Here is a 21,255-nt window from a genome sequence, read left to right as displayed (position 1 = left end):
ACTTATTAAAAATGGGGTCTTTATAGCCCTCTAAATCATTGTATGGTCCCATATCTCAAAAACGCTGGAGTACAATGGTTTGATATGAGGTGTGCATATGTTATGCAATGTCTCTTACAGGAAATGATTATTGCTTTATTCTACTTATTAGAAATTGGTTACTTAAAGTCCTCTAAAGTAACATATGGTCCCATATCTCAAAAACACTGCAGTTAAATGATTTGATATGAGGTGTGCACATAGTATGGGATATCCCTTATAGGAAATGACCATTGGCATTTTCTACTTATTAGAAATGGGGTCTTTATAGCCCTCTAAATCATTGTATGGTCCCATATCTCAAAAACGCTGGAGTACAATGGTTTGATATGAGGTGTGCATATATTATGCAATGTCTCTTACAGGAAATGATTATTGCTTTTTTCTACTTATTAGAAATTGGTTACTTAAAGTCCTCTAAAGTAACATATGGTCCCATATCTCAAAAACACTGCAGTTAAATGATTTGATATGAGGTGTGCACATAATCTGTTATGTACCTTATAGGAAATGACCATTGGCATTTTCTACTTATTAGAAATGGCTTCTTTATAGTCCTCTAAATTATTGTATGCTCTCATATATCAAAAACACTGTAGTAAAATGTTTTTATATAAGGTACACATATAGTATGGAATATCCCTTATAGGAACTTATCATGTTTTTTTCTACTTATTAGAAGTGGGGTCTTTATAGCCCTCTAAATCATCCTATGGTCCCATATCTCAAAAAAGCTGCAGAAAAATATTTTTATATGAGGTGTGCATATAGTATGGGATGTCCTTTATAGGAACTGACCATTGTTTTTTTTCTACTTATTATAAATTAGGTCTTTATAGTCTTCTTAAGTGTAATATTATCCTATATCTCGAAAACGCTGTAGTAAAATGGTTTTATGTGAGGTATGGATATAGTATGGGATGTCCTCTTTTATAACTGACCTTTAATTTCTGGCTTGACCACAGTGGATGATGATATATAATACAAGAAGTGGACAGTCATCCAAAGTTTAGCCTTCAAAAACCCACAAGGTAATCCATTACAACCCGAGTGAATGAATCAATGTCTTATGAAGTGACCCACAGGTGTGTGTGTGTGTGTGTGTGTAAGAAAAATACTTATCAGCATTAACATGAGACTCTTATCGGCCGTTAATCTGAAAGTGACGTGACATTCAGCCAAGTATGGTGACCCATACTCAGAATTCGTGCTCTGCATTTAACCCATCCAAAGTGCACACACACAGAGCAGTGAACACACACACACACACACACACACACACACACACTGTGAACACACACCCGGAGCAGTGGGCAGCCATTTATGCTGCAGCGCCCTGGGAGTTCAATGCCTTGCTCAAGGGCACCTAAGTCGTGGTATTGAAGGTGGAGATAGAACTGTACATGCACTCCCCCCACCCACAATTCCTGCCGGCCCGAGACTCAAACTCACAACCCTTCGATTGCGAGTCTGACTCTCTAACCATTAGGCCATGACTTCCCCAGTAGTCTATCTATTCTCAAAGTTGGGTTGAGAGCTGGGTCTATACTAAGCAAGCTATGATGACTTTCACCTTGATAGTTTATATAACCGACTGGCTGAGGCCAGCTTAAAAAGATGCTCAGGACAGTTGACGGGCCACTGCTGTGCATCGTCACGAAAGCTTATCTTTTTCACGTGTTTTTAAGCCTTACCGCTTGTCGATTTAAACATTAAAGCATCCAAACACAAGACATGGAAAAGCTGAACAGAGTAGCTGGTTACTCGCGGGCTGTGTTCGGTGCGGAGAGAGAGAGAGAGAGAGCCGAGTATCACGGACAGCGACACTGAACCGAGCTCTCTTCTGCAAAGTTCTCCTCAAAGTCCCTCCTGCACCTGAACGAACAAATTCAAATCGCAATTTAAACAAACAAAAAGATGTGAAAGAGCCCAATTCAGTACTCGCGGTGTTCTGGTGTTCAGGGCTCACGCAGAGAAAGGCGTCTCAAAACACTTGAACACTGAATTTGCTTATTTTTGCTCTTGTGCCGACAAATACATACAAAATATGTCAAAATATCCACCTTGGAAATTATGCTCGAAAAAACTGTCAGTTATTTCTTAAGTGAAAGTAAACAGTTGAGGAAAAAAATGGTTTTGGTTTCTGTACCTTGACACCTACAAACTTGAAAAAAACTTAAACATTGTGTAAATAGCACAAATAAATAAAAATAAACGAACATACAAATTAAACAATTTCAAACAGGGCCCACTGGTACAACCTTCAGCGGGTCCCCGCTGACCCCAGCTACGGCTCTGCTCACGCCTGTTTCACACATACTCCGTCTGCGGTGCATATGCAGTCTGGTGCGTTACGTATGTGGTGCAGCACGGACTCGATGTGCTTTCACACAGGATGCGTTTGCAGTTCGCTACTCAGTACGTAAACAATCGCTGCACTGCTGCAGATGCAACGCTCCTGGAACGCAACTGGAAGCCGTTAACATGGGTGCATAAAAAAAAAAATGCAACACATACGCACTGCAGACGGAGTATGTGTGAAACAGGCGTAAGGTTGTTTGCACCTTGTGCAATGTGGAATTAGTTTACAGCTTTTTCAAGCACTTTTGATGCATTTTGGAAACAGGAGATGAGCCCCTTTTCTAATGCACCACCTAGCTTGATAAACCCCTTCTCAAAGACTTACTGTTTGTCAATTTTATTTGGGTTACACACATATTCTGAATGCCTACGGCAGAATTCGAATGAGCCATTTTAATCTAGATTAATCTAGATAAATTTCAAGATCACTTTGAGATTAATCTAGATTAAAAAAAAATTATCTATGCCCACCACTAATTTTAAACTATAAATCATAGCTTTTGGCCAGCTGTTAAACATGGCTTCATGAGTTTATTCTTGATGTAAATAAACAGCAGCAGGAGTCTTTAGAAATGGCTACCATTGATAACTGACATTAACTTTCAGGGACAATGTGAAACATTCATATATATTTAATAGGTAATCTATTTTAGCCTTGAAGGGGTTTTGCTGGGGAGGCTAAGAAAAAAAAACAGTTATTGCTGTATGAGGTCAATAAAGTGCATCCTCAGTCAAAGGCCATGCTGTACAACTACACTCAAATAAAATGAAACTAGAAAGAACTTACATTCACACCCAACTGTTCTTTGCCATTGTATGATGTAGTCCATTTATTCTAGAGCTGTGTTTATTTATCTCCTTGATTCAGAGATTTTCATCATTCTCTATAGATACGTGCACCTGAAACATGAGCATATTTAGGTTCTTGATATCTGTAGCAGCTCTTCTTACATCTGAAGGTGAGGGTCAAATACTATGTTTCATACTTGTTTACATGATGTGTTTTTAACTTGTGCACTTGCTTTAACAATCCCATCTAAATGACTGCGGTTTCTTCTTTCTTTTCTTTTTTCAGGGCTGTTGGTTCAAGGACCTGCTCAGCCTCTGGTTGCACAGCTGGGGAGTTCCATCATACTGCCCTGCTCTGTGGAAACCCCATTACCCCTGGAGGAGCTGGAGGTCCGATGGCAGAGGACAAATGTGGAGGCATTAGTGCACTTGTTTCAGGATGGACGGGACAGACCTGAGGCTCAGCACCAGTCTTACAGAGACAGAGCACATTTGGCTTCTGAGCAGATCGTTAAAGGAAACTTCTCAATTCTGTTGGAAAATATAACAGTTGCAGACACTGGTATTTACAGATGTGTAGTTTCCTCTTACCAGAATGTTGGAGAGATCTCTGTAACAATTCAGCATGTGGGTAAGTATATCTATATATCTAAGAATAATAACAAATCAAATGATTGTTTATTATACAATGATAATTTCTCTTGTGTTTATAACAGAGCGTGTAGTTGTGACAGCAGAAGATCCAACTGTATTTGCACATGTTGGTGAGGATGTTGTTCTAAACTGCATGGTGGACTCGCATATTCCTCCTCAGGGCATTGACGAGGTCTCATGGAAGAAGGTGGACAAAAAGCCAGACATCATCCCTGTGTTGCTTTTCCAAAATGGAATTATATTTTCAGACTCGTCTCCGAAGCGTTACAGAGACAGAGCAGAGTTCTTCAGACAAGAAATTCTCAAAGGTAACTTCTCAATGAGACTAAAAAAATGTCCAGACTGCCGACAAGGGAGAATACATGTGTGAAGTCCACACAGAGAATTCAGTGAGCTCTGCAACTGTGGAAATTGGGCGGTTGGGTAAGTCGTCTGAAGCAGACACTACTGTTTAAAAGCTTTGGTCAGTAAAATGTTGTTCTTAAAGAAATTATTTAAATACATGAAATGTTTCAAACTGACACCGTAAATACATTTCAGTTATTTCTACAAACCTGATTCCACAAAAGTTGAGACACTGTACAAATTGTGAATAAAAACAGAATGCAATGATGTGGAAGTTTCAAATTTCAATATTTTATTCAGAATACAACATAGATGAAATACCAAATGTTTAAACTGAGAAAATGTATAATTTTAAGGGGAAAATAAATTGATTTAAAATTTCATGGCATCAACCCATCTCAAAAAAGTTGGGACAAGGCCATGTTTACCACTGTGTGGCATCCCCTCTTCTTTTTATAACAGTCTGCAAACGTCTGGGGACTGAGGAGACAAGTTGCTCAAGTTTAGGAATAGGAATGTTTACGCATACTTGTCTAAAACAGGCAATTTTTTTCCACAAAAAAATTTGAAGCAGCACAACAGTGTTGCTATTGTTTATTTAAACTAATACAATAGTTTTTGGTAATTGAAAAACAGATTAAAAAAATAACTGAAATAAGTTAAATAAATGTAAAAAAAAAAATAATAATAATTACCAATGACAAAAGAACAACAAAATGACTAAAACTTAACCTTAAATAAGAGAAAATGTGGATTGACTTTACAATGTCAGTAAAATCCTTTTGTGTCTTTCATGTAGGGATGTCTGCTCTGCACATCATTACACTGATACTTTGCTTTATTTCCCTCTTGTTGACTTTTGTATTCCAAAAATATGTGACTTGAAGTATTCCAGTCACAATCTATATAATAAAAAAAAGGTAGGCCAAGAATTAAGTATGCTTTTAATATATATATTTTTTTTATTGTAAAACAATTGTAAATTAATGAGATGTTAAATGGTATTCTGTTATTCTTTTACTGAATCAGGGTTGATGTGTAGATATCTATTTGCTGAATAACTGTAAACTAAATGATTGTACATGGGTTTTATGTTCCTCTGCAGATACTGGCCCAAAACCAATGTACATCAATTATTTGCAGGTTGTCTGTCCCAATATCTTTTTGTCTATTGCATTTGTGTTTGAGTTATTGAAGGTAAGAATCCTTCTGCATGTATTGTTAGGTTATATTTAACCTTTTATTTCTCTCTGTTGATGACTTTGTTTTGTTGTTTTTTACTGCTTTGTTCAGGGTCTGTAGTTGAGGTAACGATGTGTGCGACAGTTAATCTGAGTCGGATCATTTTGTTATTTCTTATGGCCCCATATTTCAATTGGGATACTACTGTTTCTGGTATGTTGGAATGTACATTGTATTGTATATGCCATAATACATTTCATATCCTCATTGTACTGTAATTATGTATTATATACTGTAGCACTTTAGGACATTGTGTTAAACCTATAAATATAGAATCTCTGAATAATTGCTTTCAATTTGAATTTGGTTACAATTCATGTTGGAAAGGTTTTACCATTAATGATTATGGACATTGATTTCTAATCATTATCTTGTTCCTTTTCATTTCAGTTAATTTTCCAGGTTTCATCCACAGAATGATTGAATTTTTAGCTATTCCCATTGCATATCTTCTGATTTCCACAGCATTTTGCTCAGGCAAGGAAGCTTGGCCTTTGAGTTTTACAGTATTTTTTATATTTAATATATTATACTTTTAATAATACTTCTGCAGACTGTCCCATTAAACAATATCCATCTGTGCTTGAGCTATGAATATATGTACTTATATCTGGATACCTGAATAACTGTGTAATCTGTTGTGTTTTGTAGCTGTTCTTCATGATCTCTGGAATACATCTAAGTGGACTGAAGTTGTTGTTCTCAGTTTTGGGATTATTCTGCTGTCAGCCATGCCTGCAGTCTTTCAAGCCTTGAACAACGTTTGCTTCGCACAATTTTTTGATATACATATGTCAGTGCGATATATTCTAGGTATATCAAATTGTCTTTTACTGCAATTGTATGCTTTAGAAAATCCTTCTTGTCAGGCCAAGACTTTGGGCAATTAATTCAGATGTTGAACACTCAGTCCCTTGTGTGACCTGTATATATGACAATTACCAGAAAAGTTTAGATCATCTCATGCAGGGTTTGAACCTAAACCTTTCAGATCTTTAACCACTAGGCTGTTCTGATGTGTAATGGTCATATGTGTTTAAATCAACTGATTGTTGTCATGCAGAGTCGTTAGGACACGTTTCCATGCAGTCAAGCAACTTTCTTCAAATGCGTCTTCTCTTCTATAGATCATCAAGTGTTGATGAATGTAAGTAGGAATTGTAATTATAATTTATCCAGGATCAGTCACTTGTGACATTTATTTACTCATAGTCATTCAAATGTGTGCCTGTTTCAATTTTCAGCCATGATCACAATGACATATGCCTTTGGGGGAATTTCTGCAGCCATATCATTAATAGTTCTTCCAATTCCTGCAATTCGCCAGTACCTTTGTTTACAACTTGGCACATATCTACTTCGTATGCTTATATGGAGATGTTGTAAGTATATTAAGTTTCTTTATATATTGAAAATCATTGTTATGTACCGGTGAGGCCATTTAAATTGAATACTTGGGAAAAATGCTTTTATAGCAAATAGAGAATTTGCTTACAGACCAATTCACAAATACTCAAAACGTAAAGTTAAAGTTGATTGGGAATCATCATTATATATGTGATAATGATGATTTGTCTTTCTCTCTCTCTCTCTGTCCCAGATTTAGTTTGGGTAAATGTTATGGTTGTTACACTCACTGGGCATAGTGCATTTATTATATATTATCTCACCAAGATTCTGGAGTATACTAACGGTAAGCTGGTATCAAATTTCGGCAAACTCTGTGTCCCTATTCAATCTCAAAGCATAAATCACTTTACCTTAGTGTTATTATAATTTTAGTGGTTTGTATGCTATGCGATACATGTCATTAGTTTTGTTAGTTTTTATGGTATAGCATAGGTTTCCAGCAGTACTAACCTGACTATAAAAATGTGTCATTCATTACAGAGCGCTTTGGATGGATCTTTGTCACAGTTATGCTGCATATCTTGACTGCAATTTCACCCACACGATTCCCCAGAAAAGTTCCTGGTAATAAAATACACTGAAAGTCAAGGAAACATTTAGATTTTTTGTTTACTTTGTGCCAACAGTATTTATGATTATTTTAATTTAATCATTAGGGTTTAAATTATGCTGTAGTTCCTCTGTAATCCTACTATATCATAAAAACCCATTCTTTTTCTCTTTTGCAGATGTAATCTACACTACTTTGTTCATGTATGGAGTGGCAGGTCTACCAGTGGTCAACTCTGTTTCTCTTGCTACAGAGTTAATATTGCAAGTATGTAAGTATCAACACTTAAACAATTTTTATATTTTCACAATATATTTCAGAATATGGTTCCATTGGAGAGGTCACTAAATTCTTCTCTTCCATCTTCTGTTTGCAAGACAAAGGGGAGAGAACGGTGGATGATCTGCGTGTAATAGTGCTGGCGTTTGAAAGCATTATGCCTGGTGTGTGGCTGGTTTTACAGATCCATGCATACTGTGAGTTTCATTGGTTTTGACACTCGTGTATAATGAAAAAAATGAAAGTGACGTGACATTCAGTGAAAGTGACGTGACATTCAGCCAAGTATGGTGACCCATTTAACCCATCCGAAATGCACACACACAGAGCAGTGAACACACACACACACTGTGAACACACACCCGGAGCAGTGGGCAGCCATTTATGCTGCGGCGCCCGGGGAGCAGTTGGGGGTTCGATGCCTTGCTCAAGGGCACCTAAGTCGTGGTATTGAAGGTGGAGAGAGAACTGTACATGCACTCCCCCCACCCACAATTCCTGCCGGCCCGGGACTCGAACCCACAACCTTTCGATTTGGAGTCCGACTCTCTAACCATTAGGCCACGACTTCCCTTCTATAAGAGCTGTTACTGATAATGATGCAGCTCACTGTCATTGTCTTTACTCCTGAATTACAGGGAAAGCTGCTGGGAGAGAGTAAGTTTACTTTTTTATAAATAAGTTTACTTTTTTTATAAAATATATATTTTTAAATTTTAACTAAAGGATTAGTAGTTGGCAGTAGAGGTCTTCACGGGTCCAAAAATTCGTGCCCGAACCCGAAAGAGACCCGTAATGTACTACACCGAACCGACCCGGACCCGTCTAATATTTCAAAAGCTGGACCCGGACCCGTGTAGATCCGAGAAATGCCTACCCGGACCCGACCCAGACCCGTATATTATTTGAAATCTGGACCCGAACCCGCCGGGAAGACACAGACCCGACTGGACCCGACGTTCACATATTCCACCATAAATTGCTATTACAAATCAATAAACCTGTTGCGAAAAATACAGCTTTTTGTCTTACCTAATTTAAAGAGCCATAGTCTCTCCTCCTTGTACCTGACTGCCTGTGATGCATTACAATCCTCCGACAAGAAATTTATTCATGTTATTCCTCTCGTTATTCCAAGTCCAAGCTGAATCCACTCATTATTTCAGTTTCAAAAGTCCACTTGATGTCACGGTGACGGATGACAAATGCTACTGTGCACATGTACATTCTGACTCGAGTTAATTCGCATAATAACTTCCACTGTTTGCCCTTTTGAACTATAATAACGATCGCTCGTGCAATGCCATGGCCGCTGACGTTATTTATTTGCTATCATCTGATCTCTGTGCTCTCTGCTCTGCATCGAGTCTGAATCTGAATGACTAAAACTTTAAGATTAAACGGTTCATTTATAATATTATAAAAATGGGAGAAAATGTAAAACGCGGTTTGGCGGTCGAAGTGTCCCTCACTGGTTGCCATAGAAACATGAAATGCGCTCGAGACTGCACATGCGTGCTAGCTGTATCAACCTAAAATGCTTTAACGCAGTTTGAGCGTCATAGAAAACATTCATGTGACAGTCCACCTCAGATTGTGTTGCTGATTTGAAATATATTAAATATGAGTGTGTCAAGTCTGCAAGCATTAATACCGTGCGTGCACTTGTATTAACTCTGAATCTGCGCGCTCTGCTTCTAAAAGCAGAGAGAGAGATCACTTTTTTTGGCTCCCTCTTTTCCTAATTTTACAAGTTGCAAGTTACAAAAAACACAAGCAGTCTTTGATCATGGCCGGGTGTTCTCCGACTCCGAGTCCAATGACTCCGATCGCATGGGTATTACACACAATTTTAAACAGACCCGGGACCCGAGGTAATAGATTCGGACCCGACCCGGACCCGGCTGATGATTTAAAATATAGACCCGAACCCGTACGGGTCCCGGGTCGGGTCCGGGGTCGACGGGTCTCGGGTGCACTGTGAAGACCTCTAGTTGGCAGTATAATGAATAATGTATAATACTAATATAAATTTACATTTACAGCTGAGGGTGTTTAGTATTGTTTTCCATTGCTTAATTGCATCAACAAGTGTTAATTGATTGTTTTTCAGTGTACAGAGAGAGGTGTATGCACTGAGGGACTTTGTTTCACAATGCACACCACAGGTAACTTTGTTTTAGAGGCTGAATATTTGATGATAAGGAATAGTCAATAGTCATCAGTTTTGTTGTTTGGTTTACAACATAGTTGTTGTTCAACAACAAAAAAAAGGAAATAAAAGTAACATGTTTTAAAACATTTTATTGCATTGCTGTAATATGGGTTACCCTCATAAATGTAGGATCTAATGCCAGAATCTTGTTAAAAATTCCTCATCGGGGAATTAATCATTTGTTGCTCTCAACCTTTACTTTATAAATCCTGAAATAAGAATGTTTAACATTACAGCAAAGAGACATTGGTGAATCAAATTTGTCTGAGAATCAACTTTCTGAGATCCAAAGAAGTCAGCAAGAGGAAGAAACATTCCTTGGAGAGCCAGATCTAAGGTTTAAATCTTTGAAAGAATAACATAACACCATGTATGATGAGCTAATATAATCTAATTGAATTGATTTCAATTGAAAAATTATGCTTTGTAAAATTTGTTGTTTCTTTGGCTAATGAATTGTAGTGAAAACACTGCTCAATCTTTTTTTTCCTCTGTTTCCACCTTCAAATTGTTAACTTTGTTGTTATTGTTTATTCCCATAGTAATAAAATGTTTAACACACAGATTCACATTTGAATTACATTTAAAACATGTGTCTAGAAACATGAAAAGTGTCCTTATAATAAAGATGTATCAATCTGCCCTACCTCTTGATATGCTACTCCAGCTAAAAAAGAAACACAAAACCAATCGGCAGCATCATGACACTGCTGAGCTGTTGATTGGCTGAGGATCTGTGTGTGTGTGTGTGTGTGTGTGTGTGTGTGTGTGTGTGTGTGTGTGTGTGTGTGTGTGTGTGTGTGTGTGTGTGGAGAGAGTGTGTATGTGTGCCCTGTATAAAGCACACTGCTCTGCAGCATTTCTGAACTGGTGCAGTGCCGGTTCATCTCCACTAATGGTGTGCAGAACAAGGGGGACTTAAAGAGGAAAACATCTCCAACCAACAAAAAATTAAAATCATTTGAAAACAAAACTACAAAAAAATCTTGCATCATGAGCTTCGACCCATTCATCTCCTCCTCCTTCTCACGGCGATGGGAAGATTCCCCCTCCAGCAGAACTACCTACCGGCTCTCCCGGGGGCCCCTGTCATCCTCCAAGAGGCTGTTGCATTTGGAGCCGCTGCATCGCTGGGAGCAGACTGACCTGAGCCAGGTGAGCATAGTAAACGCAGAGCTGCTGGAGCTGCGGGCAAAAGAAGGAGAGCAGCTGGTGGGTCTGAACAACCGCTTTGCATCTTACATTGAGAAGGTGCGACACCTTGAGCAACAAAACCGGGTGCTGATCCTACAACTGGAGGCCCTGCGACGCAGACAGATTCAGCCGTCCCGTGTGCAGCAGCTCTACCTGCAGGAGGTACGAGGCCTCAGGGAGCAGCTGCATCAAGAGGCCCAGAATATAGCACAGATGGAGGCGCAGAGGGAGAAATTGCGGGGGGCACATGCACAGCTGCACGAGTGCTGGGAGGAAGAGGCGCGGCGGCGTAGCCAGGCAGAGGCAGAGGTGCAGAGGTTGCGGGAGGAGGCAGGTCAGGCCGCTTTGAGCAGCTGTGATGCCGAGGCCAGTGTAGTCTCCCTGGTGCAGGAGTTGGCCTTCTTGAAGCAAGTGTTTGTGGAGGAGCAGGAGGGGCTGAGGGTCCAGCTACAGGTTGCCAACCTCAGTGTGAAGCTGGACACAAGTAGACCAGACCTGTCAGCCGCTCTGAGAGAGATCCGAGTGCAGTATGAGAGCCTGGCTGGATGCAACATGCAGACCGCCGAAGCCTGGTTCCGAGGGAAGGTGGCGAGTGTAGTGGAGCTGACGGATAAGCAGAAGGAGGCTGTGCACTTGGTACGTGAAGAGACCGCTGAGTATCGACGGCTGCTGCAGTCCCGTTCGGCTGAGGTCGAGGCACTGAAGAATGCTATCGATTCACTGAATGCACAACTAGGGGAGCTAGAGGAAACGCAGAACACTGATGTCACCAAGTACCAGGTATAGATCACCAGAACCAATCAATCAAAGTATAATTGCACCATCTGTGCAATACGACCACACAAATGTCTTTGTAAAGACATTCTTAAAAGGGGTGTCATCATGCTATTGACTGCTGAAACATTCTAAAGATTAATTAAATGGAACATAACCGGAACAATCTTTATTTGTGTTGATGGGCATAATACACTCAGATAAAATGTCCAAAAACCTTACATTCATGGGTACAGTACTTATACAAGCACAATTTTGAACCTTATCTACCCCTAAAAGGTGCATATTTACCTTAAGAGTAGTAATATGTAAGGTACAGCTTTGAATCTTTTATGTGTAATAAGGTACAAATTTGCATCTGCCCCAGTGATAGGGTGCCCCTAAAGGTACATCAACACATTTCCCTCATGAAATAACAAAAGGGAAGCACAAAGACTTAGGAACAGACTATAAATTTGTTTTTCATGCCAAGTCAGTGCGCTGACCTCTACTGTTCTACAGTCCCAACTTTGATTGAATATTTCTGCTGTGCTTTTAGCATTGTAAGGTCCAAGTGATAGCAAAGTTTCAAATATGTTACTGATGCTGACTCATTCCATCAGTGCTGAGTCATGACTGGCAAACTGAGTAGGAGAGATGAGAATTACTCTAAGGGAAAGATTGCTTTATAATGAAGTTCTGCTCTACACCTTTGGCACAAAACAGTATGTTTCTGTCAGATAAGCATATCAGCATTAATTAATGCTTTGAAATTTTCTTTGAACAACTTGTAGGAGAGGATATGTGATCTAGAGAGGGACATTGGCGATGCAAAAGAGGAAATGTCTCGCTATTTGCGGGAGTATCAAGATCTGCTCAACGTGAAGATGGCTTTGGATGTTGAGATTGCAGCTTACAGGTAATATGCTTGAAAGTATGACACTCGCTGTTTCTTCAATCAATTTAACCTAAATCAATTATTTTGCATAAAAAAAAAGTTAATTTTTGTCTTTACAGGAAACTGCTGGAGGGAGAAGAAATTCGATTGACATATTCCACCCTACCAGCCCTTGCCTAAACCCTTAAAACACAAAATCCTATAGTAACACATTCATCATATTCATACTTTGAATATTGTTGAGTCAGACCTACATTAAGATCCTAAAATACTAACCAACACATCACCTTCCCAAACACTGAGAGGCACATAAAACCTTACTAACCTTGACCCACCATTGAAGACTCTCTTTGCCAAATCCATATCCATAACCTTCACATTTACTTCCAGTCCTAGTTCTTTAGTTATTTACACCCCAATTCTACCATCTAACCATGAAACGAAACCGCAGAATATCATCGCTTTAAAGTCAGACGAGCCCTTGTGTCACACAAGAGGTACACATAAAGAGGTCCCCCTTCTTCTTTACACTCAAAAATGGACAAATGGCCACCTTAAGGGCAGCACTCACTCAGCCAGAGCTCAGTGTCATTGTTGGCAGATTCTCATGAAGGACCTTATATGGTTCAATTTAAAGAACTCTACACACTGTATTGTTCTGCAAATAATATATTTCACTAAATTGTAATTTTTTGTTTCATTCTCAGCACCCATTGAGAATCTGATTAGCCAATGATCCCCTATATGCAAACTTTTAACCAATTGTTTGTTGAGGTGAATCGTTGTTCAGTATCAACTCCCTTAAGGTGCAAGGAATGGACTAAATCCAGTTTGTTCATTTTACATTAGACCAAGAATCAGCCAACAGCACACTGTCCACCATCCCTGGCTCTTTAGATTATATGTCGTTAGTGCAACAGTTAAGTTTTAGCTATGTTAATTATGTTAGAATGTGATAATTTTAGTAAATGTTGTAGTTATATATATATATATTTTTTTTTTTGCTATGTCTCTTATGTTTGTTCGGTTAAGGATATTATGAGGATATGTTGATTATTTTGCTTTAGCATTTACAGTGTTTGATTTGATAAAAGCATGACTGAAAATCCATAGTAGGAATAAAAGGTTTAGAACGAGTTTTTAGACTCATGGTTAAAATAACAATCATGCTTTCATCTGCTTTTGTTGTGTCATTTAAGTTACAATGTAAGTCAATTATCAATCATTTAGAAATGAACAAGTAACCGAGTCTGTTTATCATGACAGTCTCTGAACTTAATGGTGCTGTGTGTTTGCACCTAAATACATGCTGAATAAAGCAACAGTACCTCTTCTGGAGCACGTCTCTGGTCTGTGTTTGACTGTGAGCCTGTTAGCAAGACATGCAGTGAGGTTCAGATATTCAAAACTTGCTCATTAAAATGTGTTTGGGACCATTTCACATTAAGCTGGAATAAATGGATAAACAGGTTTATGATGAATGAATGATTCAAATCTGGCTCTTTTAGTTATCAAGAACATGATTCTGCCCGATTCTTGAACAGTTGACCCATTTACTGAACATAAGTTTGTTTTGTTTGATTTCTGAAAAAAAAGTATATATATATAACAAATTGTTTTCCCTTTGAGACTAAAGTCTTAATTATAAATTAGGCAAGCCCATTTCAGCCAAAAAGTCATTATTTGGTAAATCTTAAAAAAAGAAGTGTAAATTGTGAAATACAAGTCATAATTATGACAGTGTTGTTGTTTTATCTATTTTTCCCCCATGAGTTAATTGTCAGGTTTGCCATAATTCGGAATCTTGTCATAATTGTTTTTAATGCGATGTTACCAAAGTTGTCGACTTTTCATTGTCAGTACTTGCTTTTAATATTTATCATAATTTTGTATCTGAAATTTGACTTTTATGTCATAATTATAATATAATTTGCGGCTTCTTCCACAGTGACAACAATCATATTGTCTGTTCGCATTTAAACATTAAGTATTTTTTGTAAGCAGTGTTTAATCAAAAGCAATACGTTACCAAAGTGTTGTTTATTTGGTATTTATATCTAACAATTTATGACTAGGCCTAACTGCGTACCTTATTACCACGTTTATACCTCCTCTAACCCGCTTTTTAGTTATTTTTTCCAAATAATTCTTCCTCGGAGGCAGGCTAAACCGGTTAATGGAAGCATGAGCAAAAATCATTCAAATTAAATATCCAGACAGACAGACAGTTTTTCCCCAGTTCTGCTTCTGTGCAGCGCGCGGCAGCAGCGAGCGCGTCGAGCTCAGCTCAGTCTTGACTGAGGAGCGAGTAAAAGAAACATAAAGTTCAACAATATGGCAGCTTAGGTGAAGCTGCTCAATGTTATGTGGCCATGCTGCAATCTGTTACTATATAATAATACTATACCACCTCATTCCTTTAGGATTTGACAGTATGTTCTGTGTAGACGCTTACTGTTAAATCAGTACTAACGTTAGATTTAATCTTCAGCATGTTTCGGGCTTTATCAAGGAGTAATGCTCCTGTAGTCCGTCTTCTCTCTCCTCGCGCTGCTGTTCTGCTCGAGACTGTCAGGGGGAGAAAATCTCGCACAGACCCCAAAGCGAAGTCAAAATTGGGACGGATCAAGACCCCCCCTCCCGTGGATCCAGTAGAAATGGTTGTGCTGAAGGAGCGTTACACGGAGTACAATCTGATATTAAGAGCCCTGCGGTGAGACTGCATGACATTAAAGTTGGAAACACATTTGTAACTTCAACCATTTGAGTTTGAGACTGCCATGATCTCAGCTGACCTACTTTAACATTTTATGCATGTAGACTTGAGTTCAAGGAGCAGATGTTGAGGAAGAAATATGAAGAGGAGGTTGGTTCTGTGGCAGAGGAGAGAACTAAAAGAGAGGCAGAAGAGCATCGGTCCCTGATGGCCTTGAATGATGCTGAAAACCTCCGAATGCGTAAAATACGGTGAGTGGTTTAAATGTGAGATACATGAGGGTTATTTTGTGAGAAGGTTCTGGCTGCATCTTAAATAGCAGGCGAAAGACTATATGTGAACAGAGTAGTTATGTCTGAATTCCCAGTATTGTCCCATGAGGAGGAGAAGATTGTGAATGGCAGGGAAAGTTTCTGGTGCAGGGGCTCTGATGACATTCCCTAAATGGCTGTTTTGTCTTAGCTTGTGAAGATGTGATTTATGGTGATGAGGGATGCAGTCAGATACACTTACTTGCATTTTGTTGCTCTTTGATTTTAATGCCAATGGTCTGGTCTTCCAGAGAGCAACGCATGCAGAAAGAGGATGAGGCCACAGAACTCAAGAAGAGAGAAGCAGACGTCTTACGACAGCAAGAGCTGGAGAACTACATTAAAGAAAAAGAAAGACAGATTCTTCAACTACAGGTGAGTGCTTTTGCAGAAAATTATGTTCAGATTGAAACTATGTGCGAGTAGTGCTGTCATGTTTTGTGTTGCAGTATTTTTATTTGATTGATTTCTTGAAAAGGAGGACATGCATTGTTCATGTTATTATAGGTTTCTGGATTTAACCCCTCTCTCACCCTTGCATTCATCTGTGTTTCAGGAAGAGGCAAAGGACTTCATCACACTGGACAATCTAGATCAGCGGATTGAAGAGGCTCTTGACAACCCGAAAAACTACAATTTCGCCATTGACAAAGAAGGACGTGTTGTCAAACGGACTCCATTTCAGCGATAAATACAGGATTTCAAAAACCAAAATACCCCATTATGTACATAAAATATATACTGTCAGCATCATCGTCTAAACTGTTTCTCTAAACTTACCAACATGAGTGCTTTGTTTCCTGTCCTCTGCAAGTATTATAAGGGAGTCATTGGAAGTAGTGAGTGTGTGTTTATGTACTGTGTGAGGAACTCATTTTCAGATTGTCTCAGATACATATACAGTACTAAAGTCTCTTAGAAATGTCTTGTTAAGAAGGTCTTCACTAGTTAAAATGGTTCATGCAATAATCTTGTTTGACATCTAAAAGATGTCCAGTAAGGGATACGGTGTGTGCTGAATTAATTCTGACTAACCTAAATGAAGAACAGTGGAAGTGTCAAAAAATGTAACCATAACACTTAAACATTATACAGTACATATTAACAAGAGACTTTGGGTGCGCTCCCTTCAGAAGTGATCATTCCTGTGCCCTCCACAGTAAGAAAGAGTTTGAAGGGTGTAGGGCTCCAAAATAATTGACAGCTGTCATCAGGTTTTCACAGAATGTGGAACATCAATGTGTAATGTTTTAAAATGTTTTGTTCCAGCAATTTCATTTAATAGATATTAAGTAGAACGGCTCTATGTGATAATTTTCCCCTTGCGTGATGAGCGCGTTTCTTAGTCTATGCGTTATTTTCTAGTGTGTTCAGAATGGAGCTGTGATTACAGAAGATTAAATATTCACAATCCTTATATGATTTTTATTTAAGGCATGTCACAATAGCGACAATTACTGTATACAGATTGAATAATCCACTTATTTATAGGTTATTAATATAAATACTGAAGATGATTTATTTTAAAACATAAAATGATTGAATAATAGTTCCATGAATAGTATTTTAACTTTTTCTTTAACTTCTTAACATCTTACATTAAATGAGAAATAGATGCTCAATTTGAATCTGCATAACAAACTACTTGAAAAATATAATGATATCACATACTTCTCTTTATATAACGATATGGTAAAAAAAAAGTAGTATGCTAGTACACGGTTCTGAATCGATCAAGAGCTCAACACCAAATTAAAGATATTTAATCATTATATTATGTTTATTACACTTTTATTATAATCATATCTACATAATATTTCTGATTAGTTAGTTTTTACTTAACACACTAGACAAAAATGTACGAATCAAGACGTGGCTTGTCAGATTTTCTGCTTTCAGTACGTAACGAATCTCCCACAGGGTTGCCATGTCTGTGTAACAAAACCCAAGAAGTCCAGGTACCTTATACAAATATCACTTTCTTCAGCGTCCAGCAGACAAACAGAGTAAGAATGACCCTTGACCTCACAGCATTTCATCTTGTTAGTGACATCATTTGTCGCTGATTGACATGTATCGGTTGTTTTCAGAGTCCTGGTTTGGAGAATTGGGATCAAAACGGCGTTACATTGGAGTGATGATGCTGACTTTGACCCCCATGTGCCCAGTCTGTGTTTTGATACCAGATGTGCATTTTGTTTAAAGACAATAAATCCATTTTTAGGACCATCAAAATTTTCTGCCATGTGACAATTTTTAGGCAAGGTGACTAACACTGTGACCAATTATCATAATCATAATGCAAAAATAGTATGTTCCTATAAAATGCACTCTAGTAATATTTATTTACAACTTTTAAAAAAAACATGTTTTACCGTGTACAGTAAGAAGAATCTTATTAGAACCATCATCGAGAATAATGATTATTACAAAAGAAAAAAACAACATTCAGAAGCATTACAGTAATGATTATCATGTTAGAAAAATAATACAAAACATTTGAAGGGCTACAAATAAGCTCTATTAGTTTTCCTTATATATATATATATATATATATATATATATATATATATATATATATATATATAAATGTACCTTGTCTTTTAATTTCAGAGAAAATTGTGTTTCGGATATGTTTTTTATGAGACTCATCCACAGATCAAAGGTCTGTGTATCCCGAATTCCCAACACACCCTGTGTTACAGAATGAGTGAGTAGGAAAAATAACTGCATTAGATGCACACATCTCATTCATCCCATAAACATAACCTCATCTCAGTACTTCCATGTGCATTCACCAGTTTTGATATTTTGATCATCCTGCGATAGTACCAGTTGGCATACTGAGTTTGGGGAAACAATAAAACATTAAACTGAGCAACCCACTGACTTTATTTGTGATTGGCATGAGGTTCATCCAAAAAAGTTTGTAAACAGAAGTGTTAACACCCTTTAGTATGACATCGCACGGATAATTGTGTTGATGATATTACAGCCCTTCACCGGTGTGGCAATGGGATTTCACTAATGTAACAATAGCTTAACAGACAAGTCTGGAGCCATGTGGGTCACAAAGGAAAGTAAATTTTGGGTGCCCTCTTCACTGGCTATGAGCTAGTACAGGCCCATTACCCAAACACATATTCTTCTTCAGTTTCGGGACTGCACAGCATCTTTGAATTGCCTTCATTTGAATATCAGGCCACAGCACAATTGTTTTAATCCATGCAAAAACATCGGGAATTGTAAAAAACAAAAGATTTTGTCCTTTACCTGCAGATCCTCAAATTGGGGCGATTCCCAAATATTCTCTTTAAATACGACTACTTAGGCTACTTGTTTTACAAGAAGGTATTTTACAACAATACAAAGAGCAATGTGTAACATTTTACTAGATTTAGTTCTACACTTAACTTTTATTTGTTGCCCACAAAATAATGTTGCTTTTAACTAAATGTTTAGTTTAGTTTAATATTTTTATATAATTATTGTGCACTCTTGATTTTTCTAATAACTTTTGCTGCTAAATTATCCACTAATTTAGTTTATTATATATATATATATATATATATATATATATATATATATATATATATAGTCACAAATTAGGATTATTAGTTTTTTCATTTGTTATTTTTCAATAAAATAAAGTTGTCAATATTTAGTAGATTGTGTTTAACACACTAAACTGATGATCAGGTGAATACACAATAGTATAGAAATTCTACATTAATAATAATAAAAAAACTAAATTGGCATTGATTCTGAAATTTTTTTTATCGTTGTATCCCTACTGACAGGTCACATGACCTACCACAGCTGCCACCAGCCACTGACAGGTCACGTGACCTGCCATTGGCGGCTGCCGCTAGCCAGTTGAAGATTGAACCAGGGGCGGCCTTAAGCATCTGGGGGCCCGTTTCAATAACTAATATGGGGCCCTGCCCACATAAAATGTAAACATAATAGAGCAGAAAAAGCAAGGATTCCTGTTGGTTTGCATCATATTATTTTATTACTCGCACTTTCAGCTTCATTAAAAGGCAGCTTTATACAAACTATATACAATACAGCGTTTTACGTAGGAATAAGCCTCGCCCTTTCACGCAGGGCAACATCACTGCTTATTTGATTTGCGCAGTAGCTATATTTTCAGCTGTCTGGGCTGACTTAAAAAAAAAAAACAGTTCAAACATCCCCTCAACTTGCCGTATTACGGAACCCGGGAAGTCACCTGTGTAAGTAAAAATAATTTTTAAAAAATCCGTGACGACGGTTTTGGCAATCCGTGCGCCCTAAACCGTACTCACGAATACTCAAACTGTTCCCTCGGTTTAACAAATCGTGCCCACGGATTAATAAACCGTACCCACGAGTTTCTAACCCGCGCTCTCAGATTTGTAAACAGTGCCTGCAGTTTCTGAAATCTGTACCCAAGAATTCATAAACCGTGCCCACGCTTTCGCAATCCGTTCCCACGGGTTTGTAAAATGTACTCACGGATTTGTGGCTCACTCATTTTAGAAGATCATTTGAGAGCTACTTTTTAAAAATGAAAGTGGCCGAGAGCTACTCATGCAATAATTAAATCTCTTAAATAATGTCTCATAACTCTCATATTAACAACTATGCTAACTGTTTTAGACCTAAAAGAGTTATTGTAGGCCTATATATGTCCCCCTTAATTGACATAGGCTATATATATCAAAATATTATACTGTAAAAACACATAATTATTGTTGATTTTATAGTGCATCATAACTAGAGATAAAATGGTATGAAAATGTAATTTCATGATTATAGTGACCAAAATGAGCATGGTTATCACATAATCCTGTTCAAAAAGTACTAATACTACACAATAAAATCAATTCACCAAGTTTTATGTAGAAAACCAAATAACAAATAAACTTACCATCAATATGCACTTTTTGTTTACATGAACATTAAAATAGTAACATTAAAAATGATTGCCAAATTTGAAAGGAGTGTCTTGCAACATGTTATCTAACATGTACACGTTCAAATAAAGTTTTGACAAAAAAGTTTTTATAAAAAGATAAACCTCGCATATTTCAGCCTTTAAATCATTTTTATAGAAAGAATGATTCAAAAAAAGACAAAATACTGACATTTACAATGCACATTATTAGCTTATCTTTTATTATTAATAGTAAAATTCGGTTCCCGTGGCGTCTGTCGTTGCTATGCACCATGCGCTCTCCACAACGACAGAGAAGTTTTAATAGCTAATGGATTTCCACCACCGAAAAACGCTTTGCTGTAGCTCTGCTAGAAGATTTATTTAGAAAAAACACCCGTAGTTTGGGTGCACCCCCATCCTTCATGTTGACTTGTTGCGCCTGGAAAAAAATGAGCGCGTCGCTTCAATTATTTGAAATAATGAACTTGAGCGTGCAAAAGACGCGATATTGAACGGCCCTCGAGCTACCTCCAATCAGGTCACGAGCTACTCTCGCGAGCGACGTGTTGTAGAGT

At 37.8% G+C, this 21,255-nt stretch overlaps 3 protein-coding genes and 1 pseudogene across 5 annotated transcripts; all 4 read left to right on the top strand.

The window, feature by feature from the left end:
* The first annotated feature begins 1,022 nt into the window (after positions 1-1,022).
* Positions 1,023-4,386, top strand: LOC132111183 (butyrophilin-like protein 8; annotated as a pseudogene).
* A 1,099-nt stretch (positions 4,387-5,485) lies between these two features.
* On the top strand, positions 5,486-7,869 carry LOC132111182 (uncharacterized). Of its 3 annotated transcripts, XM_059518342.1 has the most exons (9): positions 5,486-5,583; positions 5,821-5,907; positions 6,082-6,243; positions 6,494-6,577; positions 6,675-6,812; positions 7,031-7,123; positions 7,321-7,404; positions 7,569-7,657; positions 7,768-7,869. In XM_059518342.1, the coding sequence occupies exons 1-9, from the start codon at positions 5,502-5,504 to the stop codon at positions 7,801-7,803; spliced, it is 855 nt and encodes a 284-aa protein (XP_059374325.1). In that variant the 5' UTR covers positions 5,486-5,501; the 3' UTR covers positions 7,804-7,869. The 3 variants fall into 3 exon arrangements, 1 of the variants encoding a protein (XP_059374325.1); XR_009424748.1 differs by lacking the exons at positions 5,486-5,583; positions 5,821-5,907 and having other exon boundaries at positions 6,086-6,577; positions 7,031-7,404; positions 7,569-7,661; XR_009424749.1 differs by lacking the exons at positions 5,486-5,583; positions 5,821-5,907; positions 6,082-6,243; positions 6,494-6,577; positions 6,675-6,812 and having other exon boundaries at positions 6,893-7,123; positions 7,569-7,661.
* A 2,867-nt stretch (positions 7,870-10,736) lies between these two features.
* LOC132110848 (neurofilament light polypeptide-like) lies at positions 10,737-14,067 on the top strand. Its single transcript, XM_059517859.1, has 3 exons — positions 10,737-11,858; positions 12,626-12,750; positions 12,849-14,067. The coding sequence occupies exons 1-3, from the start codon at positions 10,878-10,880 to the stop codon at positions 12,907-12,909; spliced, it is 1,167 nt and encodes a 388-aa protein (XP_059373842.1). The 5' UTR covers positions 10,737-10,877; the 3' UTR covers positions 12,910-14,067.
* A 1,001-nt stretch (positions 14,068-15,068) lies between these two features.
* LOC132111181 (small ribosomal subunit protein mS26-like) lies at positions 15,069-16,509 on the top strand. Its single transcript, XM_059518341.1, has 4 exons — positions 15,069-15,442; positions 15,550-15,696; positions 16,008-16,131; positions 16,313-16,509. Exons 1-4 carry the CDS (start codon positions 15,222-15,224, stop codon positions 16,445-16,447), a joined length of 627 nt encoding a protein of 208 aa, XP_059374324.1. The 5' UTR covers positions 15,069-15,221; the 3' UTR covers positions 16,448-16,509.
* Positions 16,510-21,255: the final 4,746 nt, after the last annotated feature.

Source organism: Carassius carassius, chromosome 30 (assembly GCF_963082965.1).
Source record: "Carassius carassius chromosome 30, fCarCar2.1, whole genome shotgun sequence".
NCBI lineage: Eukaryota > Metazoa > Chordata > Actinopteri > Cypriniformes > Cyprinidae > Carassius > Carassius carassius.
This window is presented reverse-complemented; position numbering and strand designations above follow the sequence as displayed.